Below are 12,982 nucleotides of genomic sequence, written 5' to 3'. Positions count from 1 at the left end.
GTATACTTTAAAATGGTTAATTTTGTTACATGAATTTCACCTAAATTAACAATAACAATAACAACAACAAAAACTTAAGCCAGCACTTGGTTTGGCTATTATGGAGTTTTGTGAGAAACAGTGGTTCATCTCCCAGAGAACTGGCCCTAGTTTCCTAAGAAGGCAAAAGGAGACTCCCATGAACGGTACACAGGACCTCTCTGCACTATTTTTTTTGCCACTTCTTGTGAGTCTATAATTATTTCAAAATAAAAGTCTAAAAGAAAAATAACAGGAGGCTGAGGCAGGAGAATTGCCTGAACCCAGGAGACGGAGGTTGCGGTGAGCCGAGATCGCGCCATTGCACTCCAGCCTGGGTAACAAGAGCGAAAACTCCGTCTCAAAAAAAAAAAAAAAAAAGAAAAGAAAAATAAGGACATTTGTGAATGTGGCTGCCCCATGCTTCCCACCCTCTGGCTGACACTCAGAGACTGATCACCTCTTGGAGTCCTGGAACTTATCCCAGGTTTTAGACCTTGAAGGGCCTGTCTGTGGCTGGCGTCTGCAGGCAGCATCCGGAGCCAGCTCAGAGCATAGTTTAACTTTCACTTTTGTTTTCTCCAGAGGAGCCAGGAAGAGAGCTGTAACCAGCAGCCACTCTTACTCCCTTGGCCTTGGTGCCTGTTTGCACTGGCTACAGCAGGGCGCTGGTCCCTGCAGTCACTGCCTCCTACACAAAGACCCTGTCTCTGAGTTCTGTAGCCTACTGTTCAGCCCCAGGTTTGAAGATGGATGCCCTGGATGCTTCAAAGCTGCTGAATGAAGAGCTGTATTCAAGACAGCTGTGAGACTTGAGGTGGGGTGGAGAGTGGGCTGGTCTTCAGACCTCTGATACACAACTGCTTGCCTCCTGCTTCCCATCCACAGGTATGTGCTGGGCTCACCTGCCATGCAGAAGATTCGGGGAGCCAGGGTCCTGCTGTCAGGTCTGCAGGGCCTGGGGGCCGAGGTGGCCAAGAACTTGGTCCTGATGGGGGTGGGTAGCCTCACTCTGCATGATCCCCACCCCACCTGCTGGTCTGATCTGGCTGCCCAGGTAAGTGTCCTGGGGGGCCTATGGGCTGCCAGACCAAGGTGGGGGCACGGCCCAAGAGGAGTGTCTTTACTCAGGCATACTGGCTCTCTCCCTAGTTTCTCCTCTCAGAACAGGACTTGGAAAGGAGCAGAGCCGAGGCCTCTCAAGAGCTCTTGGCTCAGCTCAACAGAGATGTCAAGGTCATCATGCACACGGGTGACATCACTGAGGACCTACTGTTGGACTTCCAGGTGAGCCCAGGCCTGCAGCCCTCAAGAGCAGGAAGGGCTGGTCGGTGGTTTTGGCCCTGCTGATCAGTGTCTACCCAGGTGGTGGCGCTGACTGCTGCGAAGCTGGAGGAACAGCTGAAGGTGGGTACCTTGTGCCATAAGCATGGAGTTTGCTTTCTGGCGGCTGACACCCGGGGCCTTGTGGGGTGAGTAAGACTGCCTGCCTAGCCTACCACATTACGGCCAGCAACTGGCCCCATGCTGTCGTCAGCTCCAGGTTTGCTCCAGTACCCCTCCAGTCAGCCTCAGGTCTAGCCCGGCATGCCTTTCTGATTCTCATACCCAGTCCTGCCCTCTGGTTCCTCCACCCTAGCCTCCAGACCTGCTCCAGTAACCCTCTCAAACTTCTAGTTCCTAAGCCTCTCCTAGCATTTCTTTCCCAATTCTGGCCCTCTGGCCCTGCCCTACTATCCCCTATCCTTAAGCAGAGCCTGTGAGCTGCCTCAGTGACCCCTACCATCCCATCTCAGGCAGTTGTTCTGTGACTTTGGTGAGAATTTCACTGTGCAGGACCCCACAGAGGCAGAACCCCTGACAGCTGCCATCCAGCACATCTCCCAGGTGGGTGCTGAACTGTGGACATTCACCTGCTGACCAAGGAGAGGCTGCCAGGGCCTGCGGAAGGCAGGTCCAGGCACCCCTGAGCCAAGCTTCCTCCTACCCAGGGCTCCCCTGGTGTTCTCACTCTGAGGAAAGGGGCCAATACCCACTGCTTCTGTGATGGAGACTTGGTGACTTTCTCGGGAATTGAGGGAATGGTTGAGCTCAACGACTGTGCTCCCCGTTCTATCCACGTGCGGGGTAAGCCAATCCCATTCCGACTCCAGGTGCAGGGCCCAAGCCTCCACTGGGAGTGAGCACAGCCTGGCCCTTGGAATGGGCTGTCCCTCCACCTTCTTCATGGTGCAGCAGGTCTGGGACACAGACGCAAGATAGGATGGGGTGTGGGAACTACTCAGGCTCAAGGGTCATACTGACTAGACTTGATCGCCCTCAGAGGATGGGTCCCTGGAAATTGGAGACACAGCAACTTTCTCTCGGTACTTGCGTGGTGGGGCTATCATAGAAGTCAAGAGACCCAAGACTGTGAGACATGTGAGTGCAAGTGCATCCGAGGTAGGGGAGCTGGTCACCTTGAGGGGCCCACAGCATTCTGGACTAGTCCCTGAGCCAGGTGCCCTTGCAGAAGTCCCTGCACACAGCCCTGCTCCAGCCCCATGTGGTAGCCCAGAATCCCCAGGAAGTTCACCGCGCCCACTGCTTGCATCAGGCCATCCGTGCACTGCACAAGTTTGAGCACCTCCATGGCCGACCACCCCAGCCCTGGGATCCTGTGAGTTGCCCTGTTGCCCCAACCCCCAGCCTCTGTCATTTATTGGGGTCCCACTTAGCAGAGGCAACAATGACAATTCACAGATCCAAGTTTGATCTGCTAACACTGCAGCCTCTCGAGACTGGTTCCATGGAAGTGCCAGGCACACATGCTATACTCTGACCCCTCAGATCTGTGCTGGAAACTGCACTCAGATTAGTGAAGCCTCTTGGGCTGCTGTCTGTTGCTGGGCATCCTCTAGTGGTTCTGGCAGCAGGGCCAGGCCTTCCCACCTAGGCTTCTGCTTCCTCTTCTATGGAACAGGGTGGATGGAGGGTGGCTGGAAGGATTTGAGTACGGGGTGGAGCTCCGGGTGGGGCTACTTTGCCCACAGAGTCCTATCAACAGGTTGACGCAGAGACTGTGGTGGGCCTGGCCCAGGACCTAGAACCACTGAAGTGGACAGAGGAAGAGCAACTAGAACAGCCATTGGATGAGGCCCTAGTGCGGACAGTTGCCCTAAGCAGTGCAGGTGTCTTGAGCCCTATGGTGGCCATACTGGGTGCAGTAGCTGCCCAGGAAGTGCTGAAGGTGGGCACAGACATGGGTGTGGGAGGTACTGGGAAGGTGTGGAGTTCAGTGTGTGTATCAGAGGGTACCCAGCGCCAGACAGCCGCCCTGGAGGCTTCACCAACCTGGGTGCAGCCTCCAGCCAGGATCTAAGGGGGTCAGGAGGCAGCAGGAATGCCCAGCCTAAAGTGCTCCCCCAGGCGATCTCCAGGACATTCATGCCTCTGGATCAATGGCTTTACTTTGACGCCCTCGATTGTCTTCCGGAAGATGGGGAGCTGCTTCCCAGTCCTGAGGACTGTTCCCCGGTGAGAGCCTTGTCCAAAATCAGGACTAGGGGAGAGGCATGAGGAATGGCCTCCAGGTCTTGATTCAGAAAACTCAGTGTAAGAAGGAGATGCAGGCCAGTAGCCACCACTGACTCCTGTCTCTGTCCCCTAGAGAGGCAGCCGCTATGATGGGCAAATTGCGGTGTTTGGGGCTGATTTTCAAGAGAAACTGAGCCGCCAGCACTACCTCCTGGTGAGCTGTGAGGTGAGGTTGGGAGTGCCTTTGGGAGGACCAGCCCAGCCCCTCTGGCTAAAGCTGTTCCTGCCAACAGGTGGGTGCTGGTGCCATTGGTTGTGAGCTGCTCAAAGGCTTTGCCCTAGTGGGACTCGGGGCTGGGAAGAGCGGGCGCTTGACTGTTGCCGACATGGACCACATAGAGCTCTCCAACCTCAGCCGTCAGTTCCTCTTCAGGTCCCAGGACATTGGTGTGAGTGTTGACCCCTCCCCACACTCCTGCGTCCCAGACTGTCCTCCCATACAGCTTCCCACCCAGCATCTTCCTGCTCTCTTCCCAGAGACCCAAGGCAGAGGTGGCTGCAGCAGCTGCCCAGGGCCTGAACCCAGACTTACAGGTGATCCCACTCACCTACCCACTGGATCCTACTACAGAGGACATCTATGGGGATAACTTTTTCTCCCGTGTGGATGGCGTGGCTGCCGCCCTGGACAGTTTCCAGGCCCGTGAGTGCTTGACCTCGAAGTTCAGTCCCTTGCCTACAGCTGTGCCAGCCCCACTTCTGACCCGCTGCTCCCTTGCCAGGGCGCTATGTGGCTGCTCGCTGCACCCACTATCTGAAGCCATTGCTGGAGGCAGGCACATCGGGTACCCGGGGCAGTGCTAAAGTGTTCGTGCCACATGTGACTGAGGCCTACAGAGCCCCTGCCTCAGCAGCAGCTTCTGAGGATACCTCCTACCCTGTCTGTACCGTGCGGTACTTCCCCAGCACAGCCGAACACACCCTGCAGGTAGGGAGCACCCTGGAGACCCCCACCCCACCCAGCTCAGCCCTCAGCTGCAGACCTGTTCTCCACCTGACACCTCATTCTTCTCCCTTCTTTACAGTGGGCTCGGAATGAGTTTGAGGGACTCTTCCGACTGTCTGCAGAGACCATCAACCACCACCAACAGTAAGGCCACCAACAGGGGCAGATGGGAGTCCAGGGCTCCAAGCACAAGTCTGCAGGACTCAGTCTCACACTTCCTCATCTCTCTGCAGGGCACACAGTTCCCTGACAGACATGGATGGGGCACAGACACTGACCTTACTGAAGTCAGTGTTTGGCGTCCTGAGACAGCGTCCACAGAACTGGCAAGACTGTGTGGCATGGGCTCTTGGCCACTGGGAACTCTGCTTCCATTATGGCATCAAACAGCTGCTGAGGCACCTCCCACCTGAAAAAGTGTGTGGCTAGGGGTCAGGAGGCTGGGGGCTCAGGGAGACCAGACTGAGCCCAGCAGACTCTATTTACCTAGGTGCTTGAGGATGGAACTCGCTTCTGGTCGGGTCCAAAACGGTGTCCCCAGCCCTTGGAGTTTGACACTAACCAAGTGAGTGGGATTCCCTGGGGAGTTCCAAGATAGCGATGTGGCCCCTCAGAGCAGAGGTAGGCACTTCTGCATTCTGCAGAGATGCACAGATGGCCAGAGAAAGCCATGCTTGTGTACATGTGGGTGTCTACATGTGAGGCAAAGGCGGGCACTCAAATAGATCCACAAATGGACAGTGCCCCCCACCCCATGCACTCATACATGCTTACGCGCACCCATGCCTGTGCTCCTGCTCTTGGTCTGGTTGCAGGACACGCACCTCCTCTACATATGGGCAGCTGCTAACCTGTATGCCCAGATGCATGGGCTGCCTGACTCACGGGACTGGACTGCACTCAGGGAGCTGCTGAAGTTGCTGCCACAGCCTGACCCACAACAAATGGTCCCCATCTTTCCTAGTAACCCAGAGCTGGCTTCGGCTTCTGCTGAGTTTGGTGAGGCTCCTGGCCCTGGCCCCCATGCTGTCATTCAAGGGCTTGAACCTGTCCTGTCCTCAGCCTGTGCTGCAGAAGGAAGATAGGGCCTAGGGGACCTACAGCCAATTCACTATCTCTCAGGCCTCCTATCTCACTCCTCCGTAGTTTAGGCTTATCCTCAGGTCTCTCAGTAGGTCTTCTTCCTGCTGCCTACCCCACATCCCAGTTCTTGTGGCAGATTCTTGGCAAATAAATAAAATCCATTGGTTCCTGGGGAGTGCCTAGCTATGGCCCACAGGTGAGGACAGAGTCACAGAGGTGCATGCACACACACAGGTGAAGACCGGGGCTTCTAGAGAGAATACTGTAGCATTAATTAAGGGGGCTTCTTGATTTGATGAAGGAATAATAAGTGACAGCCTTGGCAGAGACCAAGAATAGGCACAGGGTTCCAAGAAGAGTGCAGGACACAGGGGCTAAGAACTGTCCCTACATCCCCTCCCCTGACAGGCCCTGAGCAGTTGAAGGAACTGAACAAAGCCTTGGAAGTCTGGAGCGTGGGCCCTCCCTTGAAGCCTCTGATGTTTGAGAAGGTGGGAGCCCAAGTGGCAGTGAGGAGTTGGGCTGGGGAGTTTGTGGAGAAAGTTCAGGAGCCAAGAAGGTAGTTTTGGAGCCCCTTGGCCTGAGTTCTCCCAGCAATGCCCTGGAAGCAGCTCACCTTCCCTGAACCTCAGCCTGTCTGATCAAGGGGGGATGGAGGGCACCCCCCAGAATTATATGGAGACCTGTGCAGTGGCACACAGTTGGCCATGGTGAGGGGTACAGCTGCAGTATTAACACTACTTTGACTTGGGCCTTACAGGATGATGACAGCAACTTCCATGTGGACTTTGTGGCAGCGGCAGCTAGCTTGCGATGTCAGAACTATGGGATTCCACCAGTCAACCGAGCCCAGGTAACCCCACCCCTTGAGGCTCAGGCCTGGAGGTGGGGGCCAAACCCTGGCCCTATGCCTCGGGCCCAGACCAAATCTCTTGTCCTTGGCAGAGCAAGCTAATCGTGGGCCAGATTATCCCAGCCATTGCCACCACTACAGCAGCTGTGGCAGGCCTAGTGATCCTGGAACTGTATAAGGTGGTGGGTGGGCCACGACCTCGTAGTGCCTTTCGCCACAGCTACCTACATCTGGCTGAAAACTACTTCATCCGCTATATGCCTTTTGCCCCAGCCATCCAGATGGTGAGCCCATGATACCCCACCCTTAGCCCCACTAGGACTGGGCTTCCTCTGCACCTACCCACACAGGCCCCAATCTAGCTGCTGGCTCTCATTGAGACTCAGACTGTGCAGGAGTCCTTAAGATTCCCTCCAGCCCTCTTCCTGCTATGAAGCCAGGCTGAGACCTGTCAGACACAGGAAGCAACCGTCAGCCATCCCCACCCCCAACCCTCCAAAGCCCAGGATCTAGGGGAGCCGCAGCTTTAACTCATTAGTGGAGTCAGACATCCCCCACAGTTCCCTCCTTCCCTGGAGTACCCCTGAGGGGTAGGTGGTGGGGAGGGGACCAGGGCCTCAGCCCCAGAAAGGGTCTAGCTTTCCCCTGCATGGCACAGGGGCCCTGGCCTACCTTCTGCAAGCTGAATTAAAGGGTAACAGGCTTGCACTAGAGGTGTGGGGTCTGCAGCCCTGAGTGTATTTGTATCACAGGTGTGAGTGCAACTGGGGTCTGGGCGTCCCTGGTGTGTGGGCATGGAAGGAGCAAGCTTGCACATCTGTGTGCCAGATGGGAGTGCAGGGCTCCCATCTTCCTGTGTCCTTAATGTGGCATGTGTGGATATGCATGTGGGTACACGTGTGTGTGATCCTGGGCTTGTGGGCATGTGTTTCTGTGACTGCAGGGCTGTAAATGTCTCCAGCCATGTTCCTAGGCTCTGCAGTTGGCATTTCCTTGGGGCACAGGACAGGGGTAGAAGGAATGCCCTCACAAGGGAGAGGTCAGAGGTCATGGGCCAGCACTGGGCTTCTGCAGAGCAGCCTGGGGTCCCTCTGGACATAGCACACAGAGCCCCTTTGTGAGTCGCCCTGCCTCTAACCAGCACACAGGCTGTCTTTGTTCACGGATTGGAGCTGGTGAAGGAGAAGCCCCCATCTCACCTCTAGCCTAGTCTCAGCTTGACCTCAGTGTGTTTTCTCGGGGGCTGGTAGGACCCCCTAATCCTGGTCTCTAGATACCTGCCAGCCACCCTTCTGTCCTCAGCTCTAGGTACCAGAACCCCAAGACTCTTGGAAGGAAAGGGGACAGCAGGAGGAAGGCTTTATGCACTGTATCCCTGCTGGGGTCTCTGGGACAGTGGAGTCCTGGTGATCACTATGCCCTTTGCCCCTGTGTCCCGATGAGTAGCCCAAGGCCCTGGCAGTACAAGATGGGGGGACAGGATGTGCCCCCCAGCTCCCAGCCTTGTCTTTGAGGAACAAGCAGCTTTATCAGAGGCTGCAGAGGCCCTGCTCTGGGTTTCCTCAGGAAGCACCACCCCCTCATCCCCCACCCTCATGACCAGCCCATGTGATGGATTGTCTGTTTCCCTGTGTGGGCCCCATAGCCCCATTTCCTGTGCTGGCCCGGCCTGGGCAGGGAGGGGGCTGAGACTCTGGGCCCAGATCCCACCTCTTCCCCCACCCCTGGCTCCTGCTTCCTGCTAGTCCAGCTCTTCCCCTAGGAAAGGCTGCTGGTAACTGGGATGGGGGTAGGGGGGAGGTAATAAGTCTCTCACTACTCCCCTACCTCACCCCAGTTCCATCACCTGAAGTGGACCTGTTGGGACCGTCTGAAGGTATCAGCTGGGCAGCCTGAGAGGACCCTGGAGTCGCTGCTGGCTCATCTTCAGGTGTGCCCTGTCCCTACCCCACCCCCTAGGCTCAGCCCAGCCTGGCCCAGTTGGTTTCTGACCTTTCTCCCTCTAGGAGCAGCACGGTTTGAGGGTGAGGATGCTGCTGCACCACCCAGCCCTGCTCTATTCAGCCAGATGGTCGCCTGAAAAGCAGGCCCAGTGCCTGCCCCTCAGGTGAGCCCACTCGGGGCTTTAGACAGGCCCCACCAGTCCCTGGAGGCTGGGGCTGGGGGCCACACAGCCTTTCATCTTCCCAGCCCCATTCTGGGCCCCTCACACCTCCCCAAGCATTCTTTCACCAAATGGAGCCAGCAAATGGGCTGGGGGTGGGGTGAGGGCTGAGAGCCTGAGGAGGAGCCTTCAGGAGCTGCCTATTTGGCCAGCCCCACAGGCTCCCCACATGCTGTACAGCCCCCTTCACAGCCCACTCCCAAGGGACCCACAGCTTCCTGCCTCCCGCTTGCCTCACCAGCTGCTCCTAAAATAGTTTCAGATGTTTCCTGTCTTGAGCGTCTCCTGCTCCTGGCTTGGGCTCCTGATGGCCCGCCAGCACCCTCCCTAGTCCATGCCAGGCTGCCCTCTGCTTGCCATTGCTCACCTCTCCAATCTTCCCTAAACCCCACCCCCACCAGGGTGACAGAACTGGTTCAGCGGGTGACAGGCCAGGAACCTGCTCCTGGGCCGCGAGTGTTGGTGCTGCAGCTGAGCTGTGAGGATGAGGAGGAGGACATTGCCTTCCCACCTCTGCACTATGAGCTGTGACAAGGCAGCCACCACATCACCTAGCTCGATGGAGCCCTGCATCCCAAGCCCTCCATTGTAAGCCCACAGTAGGCACTCAATAAATGCTGTTGAAGGAAGGCATAGTGGAGAGGATGGATGGTAGAACACAATGCAGTAATGCACACGGGTGTGACACGGGCAAGACAGGGACCCTCACACGGAAACAAAAAGCTCTTCAGAAGATTCGTATGCCTGGGCTGTGCCTCACAGGGCTGGGGCTGCCTCTTAGCGCCTCAGGGGTATGGAACCAGGACAGTCTAGAAAAAAGGCTTTTATTGTCCCAGGCTGGAGGGCAGGGTCAGAGGTAGCTGACATCATTGCAGATGATGGGCTGTCGGCTTCGGCAGCTCATGAGGGCTGCAAAACGTGAGACGTCTGTAGGCAGTTCAGTTTCTGGGCGAGGTGGGCATGACAGTCGCTTTCCTGCCATAGCTGTCTGCCGAGCCCTGGCCAGCCGGCGACGAAGCTGCTCAGAGAGGCCAAGTAGGAACTGAGGGGGTCGAGCACGGGCACGGGGCCCACCTCCATCACCCCCTTCACTCCCTGTCTCAGGCAGCTCCATCCAATTGTGCACCAAGTCAGCAAAGCAATTGTCCCCCAGTACCAGGGGCTGGCGACTGCGACCCCTGTTCAGTAGGGCTGCTGTCCAGTCCTCTGCTTCCAGTCCCTGCCAGTGCTCCAGGCAGGCATCTGGGGTGGACTTGGGCCGTGGACGGTGGCTAGGTGGTGCACTGGCTACTGGGGCTCTGCCAGCCATGGGGAGGCCACTGACTGAGAGGCGCTGCCTACGAAGGGGCTGTGCTGAGGGTGCTGGGCGCTGGGGTGCAGGCAGTTCTTCCTCTCGCCATGTGCTGCCCGACACCTCGGAGAAGCCAGAGTCCCAGTCCAGGGCATGCTCCCTGGGGCCTCCCAAGGCTGCACCCCTGTCTTCTGTCACCACTGCTTCCTCCTCTTCCTCCTCCTCCACACAGCAGACTGAGTCCTCTTCCAAGGCACCTGAGGCCCTAAGCTGGTGGCTGGGCTGCACATCTGGGCCAGTTTGGGGGGTTGGCTGCAGGGAGCCAGGCACTGGGGGTGAGCCTGTGTCCCGGCCACACAGCTGAGGGGAAGAGAGGGTAGAAGTCAGAGAGGTATCACTTGTCACCCCTTCCTGCCTGCCTGCCAGGCCAGTCCAGAGAAGAGAGGGTCCAGGAAGCTTGGATAGGCCTGCTGGCCTGGGCAGCCGGGTGCTAGTGAGCACAGAGCAGGCATGGGGGTGCTGGCACTTGAAGCTGGTGTGGTTCTCATCCACCGACCTGGTGGCAGTCCGGCAGGCTGCAGCACGTAGGGCCGGGCAAGTCGGCACACGCCACCAGGGCCGGCGGGCGGGCAGGCAGGCAGGGTTGCGGGCCTGAACGGGTAAGTAGGTCTTGCCCAGGACTGGAGGGGCATCCAATGCCTATTGGGGGATTCAGTTCCCCAAAGCGTCTTTCAGAGAAAGATCCCTTGCTAACTGAGGGGTAGAAGAGGCACAAATCAGCCTGAAGTAGGGGGCGTTCACAGCAGCGCCAGCACCTCGTGAGTCCCTTGCCGCCCCATGCCCCGTCCCCAAAGAAGTCCCCTTTCTACTCTCTCCTCCTGCGCAGTTCCAGCAGCACGGCCAGCTGGGTGCTGTTACCTGATGCCCAGCGCAGTTCCCAACTGTCCGAAACCCGACACGGGCCATCTGGGCCATAGGCGCCGCGCCGCCCCCACCCTGCCTCGGACTGGCACACTAGCCACGCCGCACCCGTTTGGTGTTCGGGCCGGGCGGCAGCCTGGCACCCCGCACGCGTCCTCACGAACCGCACCCGCTCCCAAGCCTCACCAGTTCCCAGCGGAGCTGGCTGAGGAAGCTGTCAAGCCGAGCGCTGTGCATGTCCGTGCCGAGATCCCCACCGAGCCTGCCAGCTCCTCTCGGAACCCCGGCGGAGCGACGCTGAGAGGGCTGGGCTGGCCGGCCAGCGGCGCCCTCAGCCACCGCCTGGCTGCGCGGCTCCTCGCTCTCCGTAGCTCCAGCCGCCGCCGCCCCGACATCTGGCATCAGCGCCCCGCCCCAGCCCCGCGGCCAAACGGGGCGGGGCTAAAGCCCTGCATCCCTCCCGACTCCGCCGCGGCTCTTGCGGGGAAGGGCGGGGTCGTAGCTGGAAGTCGGACGGGGTCGGGCCGGGGACCTTCAATCCCCTGACAGTTGAGCAGACCCTGCGTTTGCTGCATGACGCAGGGCAGGTCGCCTTATTGTGGGGGCCTCACCCTCCCCATTTGTTCTATGGTGGAATAGCGGTCCCTCCCACGGGGCGCCGTGCTGCGCCCGCTTGTAGGCAGAGCGCCAAGGATGGTCGGACCCAGAGAGGTTGTGGCCCACTAGGGGTCTGACCCACGGGACCCGTTCCTGAGGCTGGCTTTGGCACTCCGTGGACGGGATGGAAGTAGGGTTCGGCCCGTCTGAGGATTCAGAGAGCGCGGGATTTTGTGGCAGCGCATCCGCGGGGCCTCAGTCGCGTCCCAACCAAGCTAGACGGGACTGCCCTCTGGTGGGGAGTGCTCGGCTAGCCACGAGTCCAGCGGCGACACGCGACCATAGGCATTCCCTCTGCCGGTACCAGGTGCAAGCTGAGGGTCGGTGCAGGGGTGAGCCTGTCTCCTGAGGCTGCTCTATTATCGCAGGCTGGGTTTAAGGGTAGCGTAGCTGCAGGCAGACTGGACATACCAGCAACAGGAAAATACGAGGGAAGGAGGGCTATGGGCTAGCCTGGGGAAGGACAGTCTCAGGAGGTGACATCAGGATGCAATCAAGAAGAGGGGCATTCTAGACAGAAGGAGCAGCCAGGGAGAAGATCCCGAGGGACAGGAACGGTACATAAAGAAGGTCCAGATGTCTGTGATTGGTGGTGGTGGTGGCAGAAAGGAAAAGGTTAGCAAAACCAGGCACCAACGGCCTTATAGCAGAATGTGGGTTATGTTCTTGGTGTGATGAGGAGCAATGGGGGCCTTTGAGCAGGAATCACCTGGGCTAGCCCTTGTTTAGATAATTCCAGCTGCTTTCAGAAAAGGATTCTGCAATGAGTGGAGGCCCCTGCCCTCATGCAGGCAAGGAAGGGGAAGGCCTAGGCCTGGGCAGGGCAAGTGCACTGAAGGGGGTCACTTTGGGGTATGTTTTGGAGCCAAAATCAGTCTTGCTGATGCATGGATGTGGGCAGGAAAAGAGAGGCATCAAGCATGACTCCTACATTTCTGGCATTAACAGCTGGTTGGATGAAATTGCCATAAACTGATCTGGGAAAGACTGGATTCAGTGATCATTTATGGACATGTAACCCTTGAGATGCCTGTTAGACATCCAACAGTAGTTGCAGGGTCAGCCGCTAGGTGTATGACTCTAGACTTCAGGAGAGCGATCAGCACTGGAGCCTTGGATCTGGGAGGCATAGGACAGAATGGATATGTAAGGCCATAGGCCTGGATGAGGTGGGGTGGGAGATGAATGCAGACAGAGGGGGACAGCAACCAAGATTGTGCCCTGGAACATTCCACGATGTGGAAATAGGGGAGATATGAAGCAGAACTATCAAAAAGGCTGAGCAGGAACAGCCAGGAGAAATATGAGAGTGTAGGGACTCAGGAGCCAAGGGGAACAAGCATTGAATGCTGCCAAGGCAGTGAGGATGAAGAACAAACCACTGAATTCTGCAGTGCATGGGTCATTGGGAACCCTGACAAGGGAAGTTTTGTGTAGGGATGGACAAGCCTTATTAGAGTGTGTAGAGAAAAG

The 12,982-nt window shown here is 57.7% G+C and overlaps 2 protein-coding genes across 5 annotated transcripts; one reads left to right on the top strand and one right to left on the bottom strand.

Annotated features, from left to right (window-relative positions):
• The first annotated feature begins 585 nt into the window (after positions 1-585).
• Positions 586-9,273, top strand: UBA7 (ubiquitin like modifier activating enzyme 7). 3 transcript variants are annotated; one of them, XM_032289870.1, is made up of 24 exons: positions 587-823; positions 907-1,075; positions 1,171-1,305; positions 1,384-1,490; positions 1,815-1,905; positions 2,010-2,145; positions 2,342-2,439; positions 2,531-2,677; positions 3,065-3,247; positions 3,427-3,534; positions 3,668-3,748; positions 3,828-3,983; positions 4,072-4,237; positions 4,317-4,522; positions 4,620-4,684; positions 4,774-4,957; positions 5,031-5,105; positions 5,356-5,539; positions 6,032-6,114; positions 6,384-6,476; positions 6,569-6,760; positions 8,314-8,406; positions 8,483-8,583; positions 9,042-9,273. In XM_032289870.1, the coding sequence occupies exons 1-24, from the start codon at positions 768-770 to the stop codon at positions 9,169-9,171; spliced, it is 3,039 nt and encodes a 1,012-aa protein (XP_032145761.1). In that variant the 5' UTR covers positions 587-767; the 3' UTR covers positions 9,172-9,273. The 3 variants fall into 3 exon arrangements, with proteins under 3 accessions (XP_032145763.1, XP_032145761.1, XP_032145762.1); XM_032289872.1 differs by lacking the exon at positions 2,531-2,677 and having other exon boundaries at positions 586-823; XM_032289871.1 differs by lacking the exon at positions 3,427-3,534.
• Positions 9,274-9,447: 174 nt separating this feature from the next.
• On the bottom strand, positions 9,448-11,811 carry INKA1 (inka box actin regulator 1). 2 transcript variants are annotated; one of them, XM_032289873.1, is made up of 2 exons: positions 11,039-11,811; positions 9,448-10,291 (listed from the first exon to the last, which is right to left on the bottom strand). In XM_032289873.1, exons 1-2 carry the CDS (start codon positions 11,252-11,254, stop codon positions 9,491-9,493), a joined length of 1,017 nt encoding a protein of 338 aa, XP_032145764.1. In that variant the 5' UTR covers positions 11,255-11,811; the 3' UTR covers positions 9,448-9,490. The 2 variants fall into 2 exon arrangements, with proteins under 2 accessions (XP_032145764.1, XP_032145765.1); XM_032289874.1 differs by lacking the exon at positions 11,039-11,811 and adding an exon at positions 10,850-11,032.
• Between the last annotated feature and the right edge of the window lie 1,171 nt (positions 11,812-12,982).

Source organism: Sapajus apella, unplaced genomic scaffold (genome assembly GCF_009761245.1).
Source record: "Sapajus apella isolate SASKATOON/1434 unplaced genomic scaffold, GSC_monkey_1.0 scaffold23, whole genome shotgun sequence".
Lineage (NCBI taxonomy): Eukaryota > Metazoa > Chordata > Mammalia > Primates > Cebidae > Sapajus > Sapajus apella.
Note: the sequence above shows the minus strand (reverse complement) of the source record. Positions and strands in the feature narration are given on the sequence as shown.